The sequence below is a fragment of the Anabas testudineus genome, chromosome 5 (assembly GCF_900324465.2).
Source record: "Anabas testudineus chromosome 5, fAnaTes1.2, whole genome shotgun sequence".
Lineage (NCBI taxonomy): Eukaryota > Metazoa > Chordata > Actinopteri > Anabantiformes > Anabantidae > Anabas > Anabas testudineus.
In genome coordinates, this window is record NC_046614.1 from 23149004 (window position 1) to 23173378 (window position 24375).

General features: G+C 40.9%; 1 protein-coding gene across 3 annotated transcripts in view; it reads left to right on the top strand.

Moving 5' to 3' along the window:
• The first annotated feature begins 6237 nt into the window (after positions 1-6237).
• The window catches only part of rims4 (regulating synaptic membrane exocytosis 4), a 35676-nt gene continuing 17538 nt past the window's right edge, over positions 6238-24375 (top strand). For all 3 annotated transcript variants that reach the window (XM_026347034.1, XM_026347036.1, XM_026347035.1), the window contains exon 1: positions 6238-7467. In XM_026347034.1, the coding sequence (XP_026202819.1) occupies positions 7371-7467 (97 nt within the window). In that variant the 5' untranslated portion in view covers positions 6238-7370. The remainder of the gene's footprint in view (positions 7468-24375) is intronic.

Here is a 24375-nt window from a genome sequence, read left to right on the forward strand (position 1 = left end):
ACTGACAACAAGATGTTTCTGCAAAATTGTACATGAATTGTACTTTAACCACTGTTTCATATGAATAATATCAATATATCAGTTCATGTGGTGGTGCACGAGTCCTCCAAAACAAACAGGACGTATTAGATTTTCTTAGAAGAGTCTGGATTAACACGATTCTGAAGTTCAGTTTACAGTGAACGGATAGTCTTGCAAAGAGGGTGGAGCAGAATCTGCTTCCACTAATACAACTACAAGAGAAAAAAGAGACAACAAAAACACAACAGGCTGCTTACTGCACGGCAGATTAACCGAAATACCCCAAATCAGGAGGAAAGTGATGTAACAACAACATGCCTGTGCTGCAAATGGTATTTTTTAAAATCCTAATTTCCTCATTATTTTTGTGACTTTTTGGAATATTCAAAGTAAATACTAAAGAATTCTGGGAATTTTCTATATAAACATGACTTATGAGCGCTGGGCTCTGTGATGTAATGGACAGATTTGTGGTTTAACTTTGTGTATGTGTGTGTGTGTGTATGTCTACAGTAGATAGATTCGCCCGACGGAGATTACCATGACAGGTAAACGTTTGAACTTACATCTTTGGGAGGACACTTATTGACTTTATACCTTCCTTAGCTCTAAACTTAACCATCAAAACTAAATGTTTTATCCTAAACAACAGTGAATTTATACTTAATCCTAAAGAGCTTTGACTAATGGACCAACCAAAATGTCCTTACTCCCAAGGCTGGAATCTCAAACACACAACACACACACACACACACACACACACACACACACACACACACACACACACACACACACACACACACACACACACTCTCTCTCTCTCTCTCTCTCTCACACACACATGCAGAGGCTACCTGGTGATCCATCATGACAGGGTTATGTAACATCTTTATCTGTCCCATCCCCTCCCTGCACATTAACACTCATACACACAAAGAAAGACAAGAGAAAAACCATCTCTGTCTCTCTCTCTCTCTCTCTCTCACACACACACACACATACACACACACTGTTACATACACAAATACACACATGCATCAAAGAGCTACACACACACTCACTGTGGTAGCTCAGCGGACATCTCTACCTCTGGTTGCTCAGCCTTCTGTCTCTTCCTGGATAGACTCCAGAGACACAGCAAGACTGACAGACTGACGTCAGTGTGTGTGTGTGTGTGTGTGTGTGTGTATGCTTAGAGACACTGCATAACTGAGAAAGAACATTCCTGGCCAATGCATGATCTGGAAAGTGTACACCATTGTCAGCCAGTCTTCAGAAAAGTATGAAGGAACCTATTTGCCTCACACATGAAGCTGATCTGGTAGGAACGCAGGCGTCACCTAACCCCAGATTTTATGAGGATAAATTCAGGCTACAGACAAAACCAGCAGTCTCTCTGAAAGTTGCTGGTCCAGTAATTGACAAAACTTCAATGGGAAGACAGAAAGAATGTGTGTATATGAGAGAGATGTCTGAAAGTGATGGGAAAGAGTGACCGAAAGGTAACGAGGAAAAGAAGAAAGAGAATAGAAGAGCACTTCAGAGTCGCTCTACTTATAAAAGTTTCAATGTTAATACCCAGTGAGGCAGGATTATGATGGAATAACACACATTCAATTGCATAATCTCAGAGGACTACATGGCTGTGTGTGTGTGTGTGTGTGTGTGTGAGAGAGAGAGTTGGAGAGATTTCAATAGTAAACGATTTAAACAGAGACTTCATCTTTTTTCTATCTGTCTAACTCTCTAACCAAATGTCACTTTACATGTACGCCATTAGAAAATGGCTTCATGTCCCCGGTCTGTTCCTTAATTATTTCTTTCTCTTCCAATTCACTCTCCTCCTCTCTGGGTGGTCTTGTCATCTCACATCACTGTCAGCTGATCCCAACGTTGCTCCTGCAATGTGCAGTTGCCGTGGCAACACCCGGGTTTGGTCGGGCAGGCAGCCAGACGTGCGACGAGGCTGGACGTGACCTTTATAACCCGACCCTGATCATCATCAGGTCAAGGTGGAAGGATTTCATCTCTTGATTAACAGCTGCTCTTCATTTGTACAATTACAACCTGAAACATGATCTGAGTCATAAAGTGAAAATGAAAACAATAATACACTTATTCATTATTTATTATAAAACATGATCAACCTTGAATATTAGTATGTGGCAAAAGTATGAATACCTTCAGTAATTGGTGTGACCTCCTTTAGCAGCAGTAAATGAACTAAGCTGTGAACATGGGCTTGGTGGGATTTTAGCCCGTTCCTTTTTACAGATAGTTTTTAACGGAAGTTAAGTCAATGAGAAACTGACAACAATAAATAATTCAGCTAAGTTTCAAAACTTTATGGCAAGTTAAAATTTAACTTGAACTTTCTAGGCTAGAATTAACAAACATGTCGACTCACCCACTCCAAATAGTTGGCTCCCATACCTTACGTAATCAGGTACAAAAAAAAGAAGAAGCATATAATATGCAAAATATTCGATGTCCGTAAAATAGGTCAATAAAACAAACTCAGGTAATTTTAACTTAACTTAATGACTGCAAAAGGGGGACATCTATAAGAGCTGATCAGATCATTTCAACACACAAACAAATACTACTCATAAATCATTTGAATCATTAAACAGTTCACCAAAACAACTAAATGAAAAGACTAATAGAATCTGTATCAATTAACAGAATCTCCAAAGTACAAATCTAAATTCCCCCATTGATGTGGCGGTTTAATTGGTGCAGTCTGACGAGACACTTCCTGTGTTTAACAGCTCTGCTGCCAAAGGCTCATCCTTTGCTTCCTCCAGCAGCAGCAACCTCAGCACAGCTACCTCAAAAATAATTATTAACAAAGCAAGGAATAGTTACACAAATGTGCACGTTACAGAAAGAAACAAATAGACACAGTCACAGTCAACAAATTAAAGAGTGCATCATTTGTGGAGCCAGTATCCCCAGGTGCAGTATGAGTAGAAATGTGTGCATTCAGCAGTGTGGGTGTGGATCCATTGGAGGGCAAACAGCTACTATGAATTGACCTTTAAGAAGAGAAAACTGCAGGGAAAACAACCAACAGATAAGGAAATAGAGACAAATGTTAAGGTAAAAACACATGCAAGACAGGAAGCTAGATTCAGACAGACCATAAGGGGAGAGGAGAACTGGCAGGTAGACAAACCTGTGAGGAGATGTAAGCAGACAAGCAAAGACAGCTCACAATGGCAGCAGGAAGACAAATTGAAACACAAAAACGAAGAGAGAGGGTCTGACAGGAGAGCAGATGGAGAAAAAAGGCAGGGAGGCAGAGACGGGCAGTGACATGAAAAAGGAAGAAACAGAGGCTGCGGCAGGTACTTGTAGTAAAAGGTCAACGCTCCTGTGATAAGGCGTGCTTGGACAGCATGCTCACAGCGAGCGGCCCTGCGCTTGTCAACACGATAGCAGTGCACTTCACTGGCCACAGTCCACTCGGCAGAGCACACAAGGACGGACGCGCTGCAGTGTAAAAGGCTTTTTATGAGGCTTCGGCAGGTTACTGACAGAACATATAGTGAAAATATGTACCGAGGCCTGAAATATGACACATAAATATAATATAGACACAGGTCAGAGAGTAAAAATAGTTGTCCTGCTAATGTGTCTGAGATTTTCAAGTCTGTTTGTGGCATGTATTTGTTTAATACACAAAAAAAAACCCAAAAAACAAGTCGACAGTGAAAAGACGACAGTGGTGCAAGAAACACTGTGATGAAATACTGTGCGTCATAGCTTATAATAAATAATAATAATAAATAAAATACACACAGCAAGATAGAAGGTTGTAATACTTAAGAAATTAAAGGCAGCAACAGCAACTATGTTACCGAAAAGTGTCTCACTAACTTTAACTGCTTTACTGTTGCACACCTACTGCACAGGAATCTAATTAATTAACATAATGAATGCATTTACCCTCCAAAGTGCATTCATGCTGTCTGTGTGTCCACTTGTCGTCGTACGAATAGAGGTTTGTGCAGCTCGTTCGCCTGACTCACAGCAAATGGAACCATGGTTTTAAATAGGGTCTTAACGCTGACGACCATTACTAATAAATATTATGTTGAGCCTGTTAGGGAGACGTCTGTTGGGATGGCAGATGGAGGGAAGTCGGAGAGAAACATTTGTTTGTCTTTTTGCTGATTAAAGAAAAATAGCTTACCAAAGAAGGGCACCTGCTTCCCTTTGAAAGGAAGCACAGATAATCTCATCAGTTTGTTTCAGTTTGTGTTCGGGTCTAATCAAGATGTTCAGAGGAACTGGTCATGAAGATGCAGGTGAAAAGATCTGATTTTATTGCCTTTATTGTATATTCAACACAACTGGATCATTTCAGCTGTTGCTTCGATGTTTGTTTGTCTTTCATAATATTTTACATACATACAGTTTATCTGTGCATCGTCTCTATTGACACACACACGGATTGTGTGGTAAACGTGCACTAAGAACAATACACGACAATTGCATGTGTCTGCTGTGCTTTTTTTTTTGTCTGAGTGTCCGTGTTTGCTTGTTTTGACTGTGTGTGTTGTCTGCGGCTTCTATCTAAAGATGAATGGAGCCCCGTGAAGCACTGTTGATTACACAGTCCACCTCCTCCCTCCTTCTCCCTCTGCTTCACAGAAAACAAGCAGTAGAGCAACAGAGGGAAAGAGTGCACAGTCCAGGATGAATCCAGACAGAGGCACACAGAGGAGGAAACGAGGTGATGAAAGTGGGGGGAATAAAAGACGATCAAGGAGAAAATGAGAGCACAGTTAGACCCTAATGGATAAAAGCAGATATAAAAGATAATATTCAATCGGTCAGTCTTCATCCAACTTGCACTGAGCTCCATCTGACAGACACACTGAGGTGAAAATTCATTCCTGGATGACATCAAGCTGTGCAGGTCCAGAGGCAGCAGGCAGACTCCAATCATGATGCGTCTTCCACTTTAAGATTTGAGCTGTTACTCTGGGCTTCCTTTCTACCTCATGCATCATTATTGCGCTTTTGGAGTCTCAGCTGCCATGGATACAACATTTCAAGGTCATGATCTCTGAGGCACTTGGTTTTCACTCGTGCTCGTTAGTAAAATGCACAGATCCTCACCTTGTTTGATGTTTTAATACATTCTTTTTCGTGACTGTGTTTTGGGACAGAATTGCGAATGAGCCCACTGCTGTGGATGATTGGATGAAGCAACCCCACCCAAAGATGGTGTCAGGATGCTTCACTGTTGGCACAACACAAGACTTGGGTAGAGTTCACCTTTTCTTCTCTGGACAGGCAATCTCCCTGACATTTCAAACAGTCGAAAGGGGCTTTAATCTGAGAAAATAACCACTCTCCTGCTCCCGATCCTTGTCAATCCTAGAGGATCAACACTGCATTTGACAAAACTACAGAACAAATCAATGATTTATGGTACTTACAGTGACCTGGCAAGTGCGTGCACTGCCGCTTAAAAAAACACATGCAAATAAAAGAAACAACTCGACCGTTTTGCAGGGGGCACTAAAAAGCGAAGGACAGGGCCGGGACATACATGCTGTGGCTACGTTGCTGTCGGTGACTCATTAAGCTACTGAGGTCGACTGGTGTTGAAAGAGGACACGTACATTTGTGCACATTGCTTTAGTAATGACATAATTACCATATCCAGATGTGTGTGTAGTTGCTCCCAACATAACATTTCTGTTATCTGTGATATTTGAAGCAAGGTTTTTAATTTTCTGTGTTTTCTCTTTTGCATCTCATTTCCGTGTTTGCCTGTGTTTCTTTTATTTTGAAGGAGGATGTTAGATCTTTAATTTCATACTGTACCAACCCTTAGTTTCCTCATAATCTTTCTTTATTTCAAATATTTAGATATTCTACAGCAAAAGCAGTTGTCCAGCAGGGTGGATGGCGTGTGATCAGAGAAATAAAGAGACTCAAGAGACTCAAGAGATGGAGAGAGAAAAAGAGAGAGAGAGATTGCAAACTTATCTCGCTCTGCATTGCCTCCACTGTCACCAAGCCACACCCATATTCCCTCATCCACGTTGTGATTGGTTGGGCTGTCAGCAACAGTCTGCTCTCCATGGCTCCCGTCCTCCCTCCGTCTCTTTTCCTCCCTCTCTCCCTGCTCTGCCTCTCTCCACGCAGCTCGCCACTGAATGAGTCCAGTCAGACACAAGCTGTTAAGCAGCGTAGCCTCGGTCTCCTACGCTCTCATCATCTCTCGCTCTCTCTGTCCTTTCTCATCTCAGGAGCAGACAGTCAGTGGAGCATCGGCACGGCACAGGAGCGACAGAGGACTGACAGAGGAGAGAAGAAGAAAACCTCAATGACTGCAACACAACATAGAGAGCATTTATACCAACAAGAGCAGAACATCTCTTATCTGTAATATAGTTTAAAGCAAAGCAGAAGCAACAGATTGCCCTCAGCTGGAATTGTTGCTGCAACTGATGCTCTCCTGGCTGATCTGGGCTTGGAGACAAAGCTGATTTGCAACAGCGCCTGCAGCTGCCGTCTCCTGGGTTTTGAAAGTCAGTTTCCCTGTGTGAAATAAACGCATTTGCTGTGTCCAAACACAAGGAAATGACAACACTGTGTGACAGGCAGCTTTGAATTATTCGGCAACACGTTTTCATGCTGGACGTCAACATCTCCACCAGCGTCTCCTCCCATTTTCATTCCTTTACCAGGCTGTGAAGAAAACCAGACATCTGGCCACTGAATGCACAAACAGGAGGAGGATGTTAGATTGACATGCGGAGTTCAGGGAGTTTTGCTGTGAAACAAAAAGAAAAAGGTGAAGAAGAGCTGAGATTTACCACAAGACATCGGTGAGTCCTGCAGATTTTCACTTGGACTTCTGTGGACAAGAAAATGATTTACAGGAGGATGTATAGGGCCACCTGGTTGACAATGGAAACCTAAAGAGGAGATATGACACAAAGAGAGCGCTATAGCTCTGCTCCACACAGCAGCAGATAAATATTCAGTTACCGAACAGCAAAAACACTTTCATCAACAGTGTGCAACCAACAGAAACATATCTTCATCCACATTTTTTGAGTCCTAGGATGATTTTGCTCCACTGGAGTTAGGATCCAAATCTCTCTTTGAAGTCAACTTACTTCAAGTAAGTTAGTGCACCGATTTATTGTCGGTGTGATCGCCTTGGAGTTCTTGCTGGACTCTAATTTTAAGGGTGAGGTGGATCTGCCGTGGGGGGCAGCTGACAGCCATCCAAGACGCCGCGAGCCGTACTCCGCGTGAAGAATGCCCAGCCGCGCTTGGCCAAGCCGGCTGACCCGGGCCCGACGGCGGGCCTCTATATGGAGAGATCACAGAGCCGCATCAGTTTGTCGGCATCCTTCGAGGCCCTCGCCATCTACTTCCCCTGCATGAACTCCTTTGATGAGGATGATGGGGGTGAGTGGAGATGACACAAACACACACACACACACACACACACACACACACACACACACACTCACACACAACCATAACAAGATTGAGAAGCCACACATAAAACAAAGCACATGCTATTTGACACCTGTCTGCCGGAAAACGGATGCTTCCATTCACGTCAGGCACTCTTACATAAATCTGTCAAAGCTCAGAGGACAGTCTAATTCACTAAATCACCCTTCAACTCAGGAACCTTTTATATTGTTCATGCTTCTGCTCATGAGTAATAATTTGCTGCATTTGTCTGATTTGTCATTTAAAACTGAAAATTCACTTTTCTGTGTATTTATTAATGAATGATTAACATGTTAAAATAAACATAGAATGATTCTAAAAGATGTGTTTCAGTCTTAACATGAACAGTAGACGTAACCGACAAGGCAAATGGATGTGACTAGACTCAGATTTAGACAGGTGAGATGTGAGGTAACGTTCCTTTGGAGAAAAAGTGATCTAAATACAGTGAAATGTCTCAAACAAAGTGTGATACGTTTCAAATTCAACACTGTTGAGCACAAATCATGTATGTGGTTTAAAATGAACTTGGGCTTGTTAAAAATAACATGAGTCATAATCAGTAAAACCATTAGAAAATTCACCGACGGGTGTTTGTCTGCATGCAAATGTGTGTGTGACATTGACATATCCACCTGTGTTTATGGCAGGTTTGGATGATATTTTATGATATTTCTTTTAGTCACAAGCATCAGATGATGTAATGTATTTTGTTCTGAAGCGGTATCGTTGTTACGTGACATTACTCCTCACTTCCTGTCATGCTGATCCCATCTTGTGAGCTGGAAATGTGTAATAGTGGATTCTTTGTACTATATGTTGATGTAAAGGAGAACTATACATGACAGTGTTGTCAAATCATACATTGTTTGCAAGGTACCAACACATTTATTCAGTTATATCATATCACACAGTGGCTGCCAACTGATGCCGTAGTGAGCTCATGTGACACACTCCACTAACACTAACCCGGACTCAGCACCAATCCCTTAACAAATGCTGATTTGTACAAGAATTCTAATGTTTTGTGGAGGTGTATGTGTGTTAAAGTGTTTAAACTCACATATTGCCCAATTAATATTCCAACTAAATATTCCTAATTAAGTTGCATTTAAGGAATAACTTTGGTCAATGTCCAAAAAAATATATCTAGTTATATAAAAACCCAAATGAAGTGTGACGTAAACCAGACGACTGCACATCTGCAGTGAAATAACTAAAGTCTTGTGTTGACGTTTGTAAAATAAATAAATAAAATAAAATAAAATAAAATAAACCTTTTGACAAAGAGTTTTGGAGTGAAGAAAGATGTCACAAGTGTTTTTAGTTATTTTTAGTCTACAGTACAAACGAATTAGCTCATCCAGGCTGCAGACTAGTGGACTAGCTGTGTATTTAGTTCATCTACATAATATCTAAGACTACAGAGTCTATCACAGAGCCAACATACAGAGACTCACCATCATTCACACAGTCACACCTGTAGACACCTATTAACCCAAACTCCACACAGAAAGCCACCAGCCCGTCTCGATCTCCTCGAGAACCAGGCTGATCCACGGCTCATCTAAATGTTCCACACTGCATTCGGTGGTGGCGTTAATTGAATAAAAAGTGTTGCAGCATCTAATACAATTTTGTTTCTCACACAGTTGTAACTTGTTGGAACAGTTAGTACATGGCCAAATGTTCTGTTGGCTGAAACCACCTGTTGTAGTTATTTACATAGTAAATCACAAACACTTTGAATCCAACAGCTCAGACACAATCTCAACACAATCGATCGGTCCAAACCTCTAAGAGGGCAGCAGCTTATTTTCAGTATCGTGCACTTTACTCACACACGCCGCTTCTCACCAACACCAACAAACATAGACATCTATTATAAATCCTTTTTTCTATTTTCAATAAGACACAAAGCTAGAAAAGAGAAGCGTTTGATAAGGAAAACATCCATGACCGAGCAGATTATTTGTCAGGTACTGTAACGGGGACATGTGTCCTGTTACAATCACAAATAACACCGCTGTACAACATCCAGTAAAACTAATCCTCCCATTTATTGTAAACTAGCTTTGTACTCGTTGTTTTTTCTGCACTCCGGTGGCCTGGGAGCTGAGGGGCCATGAATGAACCACAGCCTCGTTGATTTGCATCCAGCTGGCTACTTTTATTGGATTTAATTCCTGATCCCTCATTTCCTCATAAAGTAAGTCCTTAACTTAGGTTCCATATTACTTCCTAGGATTTCATTATCATTAGTTCCATTATAACATTCACGTCACCAGTTCCAGTAAATGGAGTTTAGTTGTGTTTACTTGTCTCTGAGCACAATATTATACAAGTATCACCTGCCACATAGCATCATAATATGGTTACTGACACTAATGTCTGATCAAGGGCAGCATCACCTGGATGAAGGTAGAAATAATGAAGCACGCGTCAACACGCTGATGCCCTTTTGTTCTTCAGGGCATCTACACATGATGCTTTTGATGTCAAAACTGGAATACAAACACATACAAATCCCTTCACATGCTTATGTTTTGTGAGTTTTACACAGCAGCTGCAGCAGAGGTTCACATCAACCCAAACACATACAGTACCTGTTTAACCACTCATGCATTCACAACCGTAGGCATTTATACACCCATTACTGACTGGAGGAGCTCGTCAGAAGACACACATGCGCACACACAGATATGAAAGCCGTGTGTGAGGTAATCAGAGCGGAGAGGCAGACCGTGGTTTGTGGCTCTCCGTCTAATTAAATGCTAATATGGCAGCTGATTGTGGCTGACTGCAGCTAAATAGAGGCCTGATTGCAGGTTAATTCTTTCTCTCCCTCCTTTTCTGTGTCGTTGTCTCTCTGTCAGGATTCGTCTCTCTCTCTTCCTGCTCGACACTCTCGTGGTTTAAAAATCCTGTTTGCAGGTTAACTGTCTTTCCACCTTAAATTGTCTTTTAATCGTTGTTTTCCCTCATTTTCTCTCTCGCTCTCTGTTTCATCCCCCTCTCTCACTTCAGTTCAGTTTAATTGAAATATATTTCACTGGCTGGACAGGTAGGAGGTGTGTCTCATACTAAACATCAAGTGCAGTGATAAAAATCAGAAGATAGGACATTTTTTCTGTGTGCGTTGCAGGTCCTTCTGTAGTTTATGCTCTATATGCTGGATTGGATTTTACGACACTGGGTTTGATTTTGACGACACCGGCCAGTTGCATGACCCATCTTAGCATTAGGAAATTGAAAGTATCTGTGTTGCTGTGAGTATATTGGTACAGCTACAGATGAGATGATTAAACATGATCCAGGAAGTCCAATCTGAGTAATAGTCATGGGTTTAAAGGCTTATCAGACACCTAAATACTGCACAGTGGTTTTTAATAACATGGGACCCGATTTTACATCAGTGGAAGTATGCCATTGACGCTACAAGGTAATGTACCAGGAATGAAATTCCTTTGATACAGTTGAGCCACAATGACGCTGTGCTCCCTGCTGCAACAAAACACAAGTAAATGAATAAAACATTTCCACCCTCCATCCACCCCAGACAGACAGTACCCCAGCCTTAAAAAGTGGTGAAAAACTCCAGTGCCATGTAACAAAGTTAGGTTAATGTAATGTTATATAATATAACAATAAATATAATAATATACTTTAAAAGTAAAATAAAAATAACCTTTCACATCTGTCTCTCTTTGTCTGACCTGTATTTCATTTAGCAGTTTTTCTTCTCTCATGTTTCACAGATGATCAGCAGACAGAACAGACACACACGCCCTTATGAATGTGTCATCTAGCAGTTTAGGTGTCATATCACATCACTTTTGGTGAGAGACTGACAGCTGAGCTAATTCTTCTGCATTACTGGGTAGATACGAAATGTGAAAAATGATATCTACTCATCAGTCCATCATGTCCGACTCAAAAGAACATCCAGCGTTGACGACTGGTAAATGAGAAAACCCCTTAAAAGTCATAATGTAATGTAGTGTGTTTCAGAAAGTTTCCCACTGTACCTGAGATTTTTCCCATTTTCCATTTCATGATTTCCTACATTTCCCAGAAGACTCACCACTCCCAGTCCACTGGGCGCAGTCGGTTGTGTTTTTTACATAAAATTGGCGAGGGAACCACTTAGAACATTAGGAGAGGTTTGTCATTTGCAGAAATAAGATTTGCAAATCTAATTGCTGCATGTTGCTGTGATGTTCCCTGCTTCGGTTCTGTGCACTTCGCTGCTCAACTCCAATACCCCATTCACCAAAGCTAGCCAGTGTTGGCTCACACATCTCGTTGCTGGCACAGACGTGATGCTCTGCAGGGGTGTATCGTTTAAAGCAAAATGGAAACAAGGAGAGAAAACATGTTTGTATTTGATGTTTGCAATTTGCAGAAATAATTATGGAAAAAATATGTTTACTTGTCTTTGTGGTCGCAGAGACTCAGAAAATGATTGTCACACTTGCTCGTCAACCCTGTCTCCTAAAAATTACACTCCTGTGCAACTAAATTGGAAATGTAAGTGTGTGTTTGTAGGAAATGTAACCAAGCAGGTGGATTAGGTTTTGATGTAAAGTATTTTTTGAATGAATGCAGTGTTTTACATTTATTACCAGAAAGTAGGTGCAAGCAAAGCGGATGGTGAGTGTACAGTCTGCACGGCTATGACACCACAGACAAGAATTTGACTCCCAAGCCTCATCTGTGATGAAGTGAAATTTTCTTTATTTAGCCAGATGGTAAGTTTAGTCCAGCCGTAAACAAACGCTGTGACTGTAACCACAAAGCTACTGTTCAGTGTGGTAATATATCAACTAATCAGCTGCAATTGTTCAATTTAAAACACATTTGTGATTTTCATGGAGAGCCTCAGTTCAGCGAAGGCTGTTGACTGTTTGTAACTCATTGACTGCCAATGCAGGAATCTGTGTCACATGGTCTGAACTCGTTTCCTGACTTGCATGTAAAATAATATTCAGCAAAGTCCATGTTTAGTTTTATTTACTGCAGTCGACTCTACGGAACGGAAATGTTATTGCTGTGTTATTGAGGATAAAAAGTGAAACACTGCTGTGCACCAAACAACATGTCTTAAGAAAGTAAAGGCACATTGTGAACAGCAGTTGTTCAAGATAATATTTAGGTTTTAGGCAGGTTTGGGTTCATTCTGATCATTTCATTGATGAGATGGAGAAAATATCTTAAATATAGAAATGGAGCAGGCACTGCGGCTGCTGCTCTGGGAGACTAATTGCGTCTATATTTCTTTGTGTGAGACTGTGTGCTGCTGTAATGTTTTGCATGTAGGGACCAAATGTTCTCACAAGAAGAGAAAAAATGAGAAAATATGCCAAAATGGGCTTTTTTTTTTTAGTCACTCACTTTGTTTAATAACTAGCAATTCAATTCTGGCTTTATGCGGAAGATTGTAGAACATGATTATGTTACTGCATTCAATGATATGATTATATTTCATTTTGCATTATGTTTGTGTCTGATTGTATTTCTGTGTACAGCCTTGTTTGTGATGCAGAGATTAGAAAGCCTTAAAGTTAAGAAGCTGTGTTTGATGCTCAAAGGTTGTAGTTTGAAAAAGTTGTAATAGAGGGTTTGTTAAATATGTGTGTGAAGTTTGAGGATGCAAAGGAATCATGGCATCGAAATAGCAGCTAACGTAATGAGATGTCACTTATTATAGGAGGCAGAGGAACGTTAGCCTTCAATAAATCAAATGATGGAAAGAAGTCAAACGGAAGGAAGGAAGGAAGGAAGGAAGGAAGAGAGGAGAGGAGAGCAGGTTAAGAAGATGGAAGGGCAAATGTAAGCATGGCTTTGAGTGATGGACGTATGAAGAGAGGTGGAGCAAGTGAAGAAAGACAAGGGGATTAAGACAAGCATAGATAGGAATAGATATGGAGCGAGGAGCACTGCATCAATCATACATCAAGCAGGGGTCACATGCATGGATGAGGAAATGGTGGAAGAGGGAGGAAGGAGGGGAGAGTGATGAAGGTTAAGAAACATCAGGGAGGAGGGAGGGTGGATGTGAGAATTGAAAAATTAAAATGACTCCGTAGGTCTCATTTTCCCTCCTTGCTCATTACCCTTTTATTATATTCTTATTTCCTATCCTCTTAAATGTCACCCCCTTTTTCCTTCACCCAGACCTCCTCCCTCGTGTGTGCTCCACTTCACCCCATCATCAGTCCATCCTCCCGTCTTCACACCTGCTGTCATGTCACATGGAGACCAAAAGCATATATATATAAAAAAATACAAAACAGGAGTTCAAGTCATGTTTTAATGAAAGATCTGTAATGAAATGTAGCATGTAGTGCAAAACTGGGAGCTATAGAAGAGGAGGGACATAATAGTAAGAGAAAGAGAGGAGTGTGGTGTGCTTCTGAGCTGGAGAGACGACCCAGAAAAGTCAGGAGTAAAAAATGGATTGCCAGAAAAGGAGGTGTATTGTACAGGGAGGAGGAGGAGGTGAAGGCTGCAGGTGTTCGTTTATTATACTGAGCACCGTGGCAGCAGGGAAGGTGCTCTTCATTGTGTTGTAATCTGGTGCTGGAACAACTGGGGGTGTTTTTAACAGTGTTTTTCACCCTGAGGTACAAAAGCTGCACCAAGCAGCACTGCACATCAGCAGCACCGCGTGGAAGGGAGTGCTTTGACTAATTCAAACGTCATTACCCAGAGATTATAATGCAATAGGACATCCAGCAAGTGTCTCAGTCTTCAGTCAGTAGACCACTGTACGCTCTCACTGGGGGAAAAGTGCTGTATAAGGGACAGCTAGACTCTCACGCATGTCATCATGCTCCAGCTCACCAGGAGCTCAGCTCTGTGTTTTAATGGCTGCAGGAAATGAAGCAGCAGCAGATTTTCAAATGTATGTGCTGTTTTACAGCGAACACAGTAGTTTGCAGGTCATTTAGATGCTCAGATCTGGACCAAACGGACCAGCGAATGATTCCTAAAAACGCAACCAATATGAAGAAAAGACAGGGAAAGGACACAGGAGCACGATGCTTCTCTAAATAATGAGCAGCAAAGTCAATAAAAACTGAAATACATTGTTTCCCTGCACTCTTCACCTCTCACCTTGCAGCTAAGAGGCTTCTGCTGACATTACTTGGTTGGTTTTCTGAAATGATCCATCCTTATTTTCTGAATTGTAATTGTTACCTGACAGAGTCTAAGTATGAGCAGTAGTAAGTAGTGAGTCGTACGCATCAACACGTGAAAATGTTGGATTGTAATTTGAAAATCTTCAAGAGTTCCTGAGAACTACTTCTTCTAATGAGATGGACACATGATGGGTAAGAAAGGATGTGAGAAAAGAAAGAAACAGAAACACAGGAAGATGATAAGAGCTAAAGGAGGGAAATGAAGAAGAAAGAAGAGAAATGGACGTCAGAGGAAGCGCTTCCAAAAGGCCCGCCTGTCCTGACAGGCTGCATTGTGACAGACTGCGAGCAGGAAGTCAAGTTGTCATGTGGGCTTCAAGTGGAGACAAAGCCAGACGAGACGAGCGGCTGCGAGCTCCGAGCTGCCTCTTCAAACATAACGTTACATAATGAATGAGAGTGTGATTTCATTCTTAATGCCGCAGCCGGTTAACAGCCGCGCTTTGTGTTGTAATGACACAAATCACCGAGAGGCAATTTGAATGTGTTGATCCGACAAGCTTTGACAGCCACTCTCCTTTGTCTGAGATGACAGGTAAAATCTTTGCAGGCAGCTTGTAAATTGCTGTGATATGAGCGTCTGTTTAGAGAGAAATAGAAATATTAGTTAAAAATAACTGAAACACTTTCAAAGCCCCGTTGTCGACTCTTTTGTCACGTCTTCCACCGTGACCTTTCGTCTTCTGCAGCTCTTTCTAACTCACGTGAACTTCAGTCTTCCTCTTCACGTCTGTTCCACTTTCTTCCCTCCACTCTCATCTCCTTTCTTTCTTTCCCTCTTCACTATTTTTCTACTGTATTCCTCCTCTCTGTTTCCCCGTGAACTGTCCATACTGAGAGAGCACCAAGTGCAGAAACTGTGCCTTGCTGCTTGTTTCATAAACTTTAGATGTGATTATTTCCACATCGTTTTTTTGTTCACATAATGCTGCTTCATATTTCCTGTCTCTCCTCATCTAGTCTCACTCTTTTCTTCTTCTCCTGTGACATGCCACATCACCTCTGTGTGTGTGCTCCTTGTTATTCATGTACTGTCAGTTACAGGCATCAAAGAGAACTTAAAGTTAGAACATCTTGGATTATGTTTTTAGAGTTTACTATCATGTAGCTACTAAAGTTAGTTCTGAGATTTAAGAATTTGAATGCCTTCCTAACACTTTGACTATTAGTAAGAGCACACTTTGTTGTATTAGCATGCAAGTGTCTTCAAAATGCTCTAAATTCATCAACACAACCCTTTATCACATGTAATTGTCATAGTTTTCAGACATCTGCATTTTATTCATTGTTTGCACCTTGTAGCAACTCCACCTGTGGACACCACAGCTGCTACTGATTGTGTTCTTTATTTCCGCCCATCTTTCATCACTGTGTGTCTTTAGTGAGACACAGTGAATTAGCAGGAATCGCAGCAAAAGCAACGTCAGGTGCTGTCATCTGAAATAATAAAAATTTCAAGCTATAACAGCTGTTAGGCCGTCAGAGTGTATCCAGCACTTAGAGGGAGGTTGCATGAGGTGGATCAACTGAACTTTGCAAAGAACTTCAGTTCTGAATATTGTTTGTAATAAGGGTAAATGTGCTGTTTAAGGTCAGGTATATTTGTTCGACTGATATTTTGCATGAGGAGTCGATACAAATAAATTACACTTTATTATTTCTTGTACTTGGCTGCAGCACCCTTCAGGAGCCCTTTTCTAATTTCATCAGCTCTTTGTAATAGTTTAGTCTTCAGATAATTTTTTTTTAAATTTAAAAGTCTTTGCTCAGACATTTTCCTCATTTTAAAAAAGTCCTTGTTGGAACCTCTTCTTCTATTTTGGACCAGTCATTATGCAGTTTCAATGCAGACCTTGGAACAAAGCAGCACAGTGCCAGCTATAATAGAGAATAGAGGACTCTTTATGTGTAGGTGTGTGAGTGTTTTTGGTCTTGGTCAAAGATAAAGACAAAATCATGTTAAATGTATTTTATTGGAAGCACCAACAGAATTTCTCTCTCCTTAAAGTGATTTATTCTCCCTGCAGCAAGCACGGCAACAATAGTGTCCAGTCATCGTACAAGACAAAGAAAAAGGACACAGACCAATGTTTGCATTTAAAGAAATGAACTTTATCAAGATCTTTTCAGCAGTAATGTGCTGCATACATGCAGAATATACAATATACAATACCCTAGTGTTGCTGCTTACTGCTTTTTTTATCATGATTTTGCAATTTTACATTATACAGCAGACACAATTTTGAATCACTTAAATGGGAGTTAGAAGATTTTCCAAAACCTGCAAAGCTAATAAAATTCAGTCTCCGTTGTGCTTTGAATCTTATGACAGCTAGGAGGCTAACATGTTAACACAATGAACAAAGTGAACATTACCTGCATCATGTGGTTTTCACAGAGCTGCTAGAAGGACCGCAGTGTTGCTTACACATAAAAATCAAAATAAGAAATTGTTAGTTTTGCATTGAGACTAGTTAAGACTCTTTGGAGTTTTTTTTAAATATCAGCGCAGTAATTCTCTGGAAAACTTCATCAGTGCGTTGTTTTGCTGCAGTGACACAGTACTTCCCTTTCCCCCTTTATGCTGTCAGCCTGATTTGATCTTTTTCTATTTTTACCTCTCTTGTTCTTGTCGCTCTCGCTGCATCTAGTTCATCTTAATTGTCTTGTTCTCTTTTGTATCCTGACAGACTGTCTTTTACAGTCCCTCCCTCTCTATATGTCTATTTCTCTCTGTCAGCGTACAACCACCAATTAGTCAAATAACTAAGTTTGTTGTTCTATAGATGAATTCAAACCATGAATACTGAATGGAAATGATGCACACTGGAGGTACTTAACCAGTGTAAGTAAATAATGTAGTATCTTGACATCAGTGTCCTCACATACCCACCTCCGTCACCGCACTGAACAGATCCTTAAGGAAGCAGACTTGATGGAGGCTCAGCCAGTGTCCTCACAACTGAACTGGTTGCTGATCTATTCTACTCTAAATCAAACTGATTATTTAGAGTATTTAAAAATATGTTTAAAGTACTTTAAATAATCAGTTTTATAATATACAGTGCATGAAACCTATAAAGGCTTCTTTAAAAACTTTAACCAAATTTTAACTTCAGTATTTATTATGATCTCATGCAGTTGAGGTCAAAACTCAACTTGTTCAGTATTTTGATTTATCACAGAATTCATAACTTTTCCATTCTACAGTTTCATACTTTCTCAGAGCATGTAAATGTCTTTTCTGTGTCTGTAGAATGATTAATTGAAACTTGGAATAGCTGTATGTGTGTGTACATTACAGCAGGTCAGGGCCAGTGCACCGGGTTACAAAGGTCACTAATGAACCAAAGATGAATGGAGATTTTTATGACACAAATGTTTAATCAATATAAAGGTTTAACCAGAATATTGGCAGCTGCAAGCACCGATCAATAACTGTCCCACAGGTCACTGGGAAACTCCATTTCCCCTCCACTCCAATTTGCCTGGGACATTGTCCTTGTCAGGAAGGAAAGAAATGTGATCATGTGAAAGCAATCCATATGTCCACAGAAGCAGCACATGTAAATAGCTCTGAGTCACTTCCCTTTGACCTGATACACCCGTGATGTCTGCTTTTCAGTTGTGCCACTCGCTGCTACTGCAGCACTGCTGAGTTAAAAACTGACCGTCCACTTTCCCGTGACACTTCCTCTCAGCATAAAATCAATTCTTTAATTAACTTATCTTGCTACATCAAAACAGAGTGTCGCTGTTGTTATGTCAGCACTTGCAGTTACAGTGTAAAACTAATTCACAGTAAACAGGTCCTGCAAGACGGGACTCATTGAACCAATTAAAGAAGTTTTCAAGGTCCCAGAAACTTGTGTGTCACATACAGTATGATATAAATGGCTTTATAAGCCTAGACTTTTCTGTATGGGACGTACATGTTCCAGACAATAGTGGCTGTTTGATGTCTAACAGATAAAAGACTGACGTACGACGAAACTGATTCAGAAGACTTGGTGCTCTGAGACTTGACAAGCTGCCAGTTTGCCATCTTTATCCACTGCAGCATCAAATCTCGATGTAACACTGAGCAGGGCGTTTAAAGCCTGGCTTCCCCCTGCCTGTACAACAATACTGCAACAGGACTGTAACAGGGTCCTATCATCCAGCTGTAAAACCTGTACTCAGCAAACCCCTTCATTTGGAGAAAGGTTAAAAAATGCTTATCTCCCAGTAAAGTAATTAGTTCTGACTGTCTTCCGGTCTGTAGTTTGTAGTGCCAAGAGGTTTCAAAAAGCGGCTTCTTATTCATCTCTAGCCTTAGTCATCACTTGTCATCATCTGTAGCAACTCCACAGGAAACTCATTTTTCAAATAAATGCAGCTATTTCAGGATCCTCTTCCTCCTCTATCTCACTCTAACAAGCACCTTATGCCAGATTTTCTCTTTTTCTGTAATGAATGGACTGACAGTGACAGAGCAATTTCACTCACTGGCTACTGCAGTACATCGATTTTATTTTATTTAAGCATTTAATCATCTATACGTGTTTGGGTGTGCAGCGCTGCCTGAGCAGGATGGAGAAAAACATTTTTAGCACATGATGATAGAAAAGATGGAGTGACTGAGAAATAATTAAAGATAATGTTCAAAACTACTACAAGTGGCTGAAAAGCAAGCAGGAGATGTTTCCCAGCAGCTATAATGGATCGTTATGGTATCATATATGGCATCATTTAGGAGGATGGACTAAGTCTTCTGTTAGATGTTTACTTCTAAGACACTATGTGCTGAGCTTAAACGTATCATAATGTTTTATCTTTTTTCCCAGCGTCTCCCAGGGGAAGCAGATTCAGCCTGACTGTCTTCATTAGCTTTTACGACAAACTCACTGTAGACGCTGCGGAGGGTGGGCGGGTGATGGAATACGTCATGAGCTCAGTGTGCCAGGGGAGGACAACAGAGCCCCATGGTGGATGTGTGTAAAGTTCAGAGTTTGAAAAGAAAAGATGAATCGAGGACAACACAGGCGGGTTAGAGGTGTTTGATAACCATCACAAAACTCCACCCAACTACGGTAGAAGTGGATTCATTTGCAGTGATGTGAAAAGCTCTGGATACAATCCTTGACTAATACTGCTGTCACAGTGCTGTTGTTTAAATATGTAGACAGATGTGGTTTCGAGTGCAGACCCAACAAAGATCTGGACTCAGATCTTTGACTTTTATTTTGAAGAAGCTTCTTAAATTACATACAGTAACATAAGACACACTTTTCCATGTTGGTGCAGGTTCTGTTATAAATGTTAAGACACAGTGCAAAACTGGAGTCATCAGTCACCATCAGCCACAGCAGTGCTTTGAGCTAAGTGCTAACATGCTCACGACATTAATCTAGCAGCTATAATTCAGAGTGGTCGAGCAACCATCTGACCGGCCACTAAATGTGAAGTAAAGCTGCTAATCCACCTGCAGTTGTTTTGACTCATTTCGATGTGACCTGACTTGTCTTCGCGTCCTTCTGTCTGTTAGTCAGTGTATTGGCCAGAAAAGTTGGCTGAATGAGGAGCAGCTATTTCTGTATCTGTTCTGCTTTCATTAATATCTCTCTGCTGGGAGACAAACTAATGAGTCCTGGCTCTCTGATTGCTACATCACAACTTGTGTGCGTCACATCAGACACTTTTTGTGCTACATCACAGTAGGTGCTCTACATCACATGCTGTGAACTACATTTACCAGGATGCTATTTTAGAGAGGAGCGGGATTTTACTTATGTTAGTTTTAAGTGCACATAAGAGAACACTTTGGGAGAGGTGCATAGATAAGATAAGAATGTTAATATGGTAAATGATTGGGAGAAATGATTCCTTGCACGTGTTTGATCACACTTAGCATCCGTCTACAGAACACCAGTGTGAAATGGGTGTGATGAAAGAAAAGGGACAAATCAGGCGGGTGGAGTGGCCGTACTTTCCAATTTCTTAAGACCTGAAACATCTGGAAACAAATAAACAACAACAGCTGGTCACATAAAGTGGTCTGGCTTGACTTTCCAAGCAGATGCTGGTAAGTCAGCATCTGTCTTTTTCTAACTGTAAACATTAGTGTTTCAGGGTGATTACCTGTAGCTGGTGTGGCCTGCTCACTATGAAAGCAACATATAGGCTGAACCAGATTTCAGGGAGGTATTAACTAGTTTTTCTACACCCAAAACGTATGTCTATCCATCCGTTATCCTAACTGCTTATTCTCTAAAGGGTAGTGGGCGTGCTGGTACATCTGATCAGTCAGATACAGAATCAAAACAAACAAAAAAAGGTTTAGAAAGTGAAGAAGTTCACCATGTCTGCTGCCTCGTGTTTCTTTTCTTAGCTGTGTCGCAAAATGACCAGTTCAATGGGACATTTTTGGGACTTACCGACTAACAGAGGAGCTAACATCGAATTATTGCTCCAGCTTAAAGTAGAGAAATAGCAAAAGATAAAGGGAAACATCACAGGCTTAATATTATGCAGAAAGTGTCGGGAATCCATGTAAAAATGTCGTAAATAAGAAAAACTGTCAATCTTTTAAATTTTAATCTTTTACCTTGATTGTCTGGTAAGATTGCCTTTCGCTGTGCTACAGATAAACCATGTGGAATTGAACTGAATTGAAGTGAGATAATATCCCATCAGCGGCATGAAAGGGTTCGCCGCAAAGCAGAGCGCATGATGTGTCTCGAGTCGTTATCCACCTGCAGTCTCAGTTTTGCCTCAGCAGAACCTTTTTTATTCATGAATTGAAAATATTTTTAAAAACAATAATATTTTAAATATTATTATTAAAGCTTTATTTATAATGACAACACTGCTAAACATTAAAGTGCTCACTTTCACCTTGTATGGATTTATGATGTTCTGTATTTAATACTGTTCATATTTTTGTTGCTGCATGCAGCTGGTCTTCTGTTTTTAGCAGTCAGTTTACCTGCCTGTCAGCCTTAGTGCAGCCATTTTACAGACAAAATAACACCCTGTCTCAAGACCGGGAAGTAGGTCAGTCTGTTAATTGCTGTTATAGCTTTGAGACTGAGTGGACTCATGGTGACGGGCCCACCGATTTCATTTGACTCTCTCCAGCAAAAATAAAAAAATAAAATACAAAGGATGCATTTGAGAGGGTACAGAAGGTTCTGTAAGGCTGTAGAGGCTTGAGCATGATTTGTGACTGTTCTTAGCACAATAGTGCACATGCAGCTGGAGAGTAAAGCAGATTTAGTTGCTCATAAATCTATGTGAAAAGCAAGATTAGGATTAGTTTATTTTTCAACTTCAAAAGGTCTTTATGTGGCTGTTCAGGTTAGTCACAAGGTCAGATGGACATTAAAAGTCTATTTCAAGTCAGTTTCTGTTGTGTAGTCTTGATGATGATGGCGTTTTAAGCTTTATTGAAAATTTGACTGAATCAGGTATTTAATATTCAACATGTTAATGCACGTTGGCATTGGGCTGCAGTCGAGTTGCATTAATTGCCACTGGACCGGAGGAACATGCGACCTGGCTCTGTTCCATGTTTGTTTCCCTGCTTGCGGATGTGGACATGGATCAATTTGAGCTGAGAATCAGTGCCCGTCACTTGAGCTAGCTTTGCATAACTGTCGTTTACTGGAAATTTAACACGTCACTTATTACTAGGATTCCCTCAACATCACAGGGCTTCTTTATTGAGCCACCAGTTTACACTGATGGTCAACAATTATACAGAGAATAAATCTCTCAGAGACGAGGCTCAGAAACCAATTTCTATAAACCATTAGTAACAATAGAAAAGACTGCAGTGCTGCAAGACACACTGAGATTAAGGCCAAACAGGGATGTGACTGCCATCATCCCAGGGGGTTCACCATGCTCTGTGGTCTAAGGTGCAAAGAATCTGCAGTAATTGCAATGTCCCATGGTTCAGTGCTGCCTGAAGTCCTTCATTTCACGTCCTTCCACCTGGCCGTGCTTTCTGTTTGCCATAGCTGTTAACACTCTTTATATGTCTACCTTTACATGGAAAGCAACAAATCCACAACAGTCTTCTGCAGCTAAAGCCAATCTAAGAAATACAGAAATGAAAAGCAGAGACAGAGACAGAGGTGGAGGAGGCAGGCTGAGAAAAAGTGGGTTCACAAAAAAAAAAAAAAAAAAAGCAGAGCACTGAGACTGAAGCAGATCCAAGGGGGATTTTTTCAGCAATAACACAATGCTGCATGCATCCTCTAACAGAATGATTACCGCTGCTGACTAAGTGTGGTTATCTTGACCTTTGTACCGGGCTGTATAGTAGTGTTGATGAATGACAGCGTGGACTAACACAATAGATAACTGATCATATAGAACCAGTCAGGGAACAACAGCAGTAACCCAAATCTGCCAACATCCCGTCCCACATGAACACGATAGAAATAGCACCGTTCTAGGTCAGTCTTTAATAACCACAGAACTAACTTCATGGTACGGCGCTCTGGGTGTGTGTGTGTGTGTGTGTGTGTGCCAGGCTCTCTACAGCAGTTTTCTTTATGTATATAAGACAACCCAACACATTACGCTCTCTCATGCTCTCAGCTCTGTTTGTGATGTGTGTGGGTTTCCTGTGTGTTCCTGTGTGTGTCCTCCATTAAAGGAAAACAACTTTAATGTCCTGTCCTAAAAACAAGGTCAGAGACCTCCTGCTAAAGCACTTCATTATGGGCCTCAACCTTAATAATAATAATAATAATAATAAATTTATTTATAGAGCACTTTTCTAAACATATGTTACAAAGTGCTTCACAAGACAGACAAGAAACACATGTAGCCCAACAAGATCAACTTGAGCAAGCACTAGGCAAACAGTGGAGAGGAAAAACTCCCCCTGGGGGAAGAAACCTCCAGCAGAACCAGGCTCAAGTTAAACGGCCATCTGCCTCGACCGGATGGGGAGCAGGAAACAGCTATACAAACAAAACAATAATACAAACAACTACCACATCGGTCCTTGGGGAGACCAGTTCCAACGTAAAGACATTGTAATCTAATGGAGAGTCTTCCCAAGGACCGATTTGTTTTAGCTTACAGAAGATCGCAAAAGGCTCGCCGGTAGAGGTATGTTTTAAGGAGAGTTTTAAAAGATGTTACTGAGTCAGCTGATCTTATATGCTCGGGTAAGCTGTTCCAGAGTTTAGGGGCTCTAACTGAAAAGGCTCTGTCACCTCTAGTAGTCATTCTGACATTGGGGACATACAGAAGATTTCTACCAGAGGATCTCAGGCTACGTGCAGGACCTCCTTCAACAGACACACACCACACACACACACACACAGGACACCTTGCAGCCAGCAGAGGTAGGTCCCATAAAGTGCTCTGCATCGATTTGTGGTCTGTTTTGCAACAAGATGTATGTCTTTGCTGCGAGGAAGAACTGAACGCTTTTGTCCTTGGACTTGTTAAAATGATTTCTCATCAGTGAGGTCGTCCTTTATCTGACACTGACGAAGTCACATCCGGACAAACAGATGAACAATCACGACTGACCTGTTCAGACCGGGAGCTGTGGGGACGTTCCTGTGCTTGAATTTTCAGAAAAGATTTTATTTTACTTTTGTTAAATGTTCTTAACGTCAGTCTCTCTCTCTGCAATGATTTC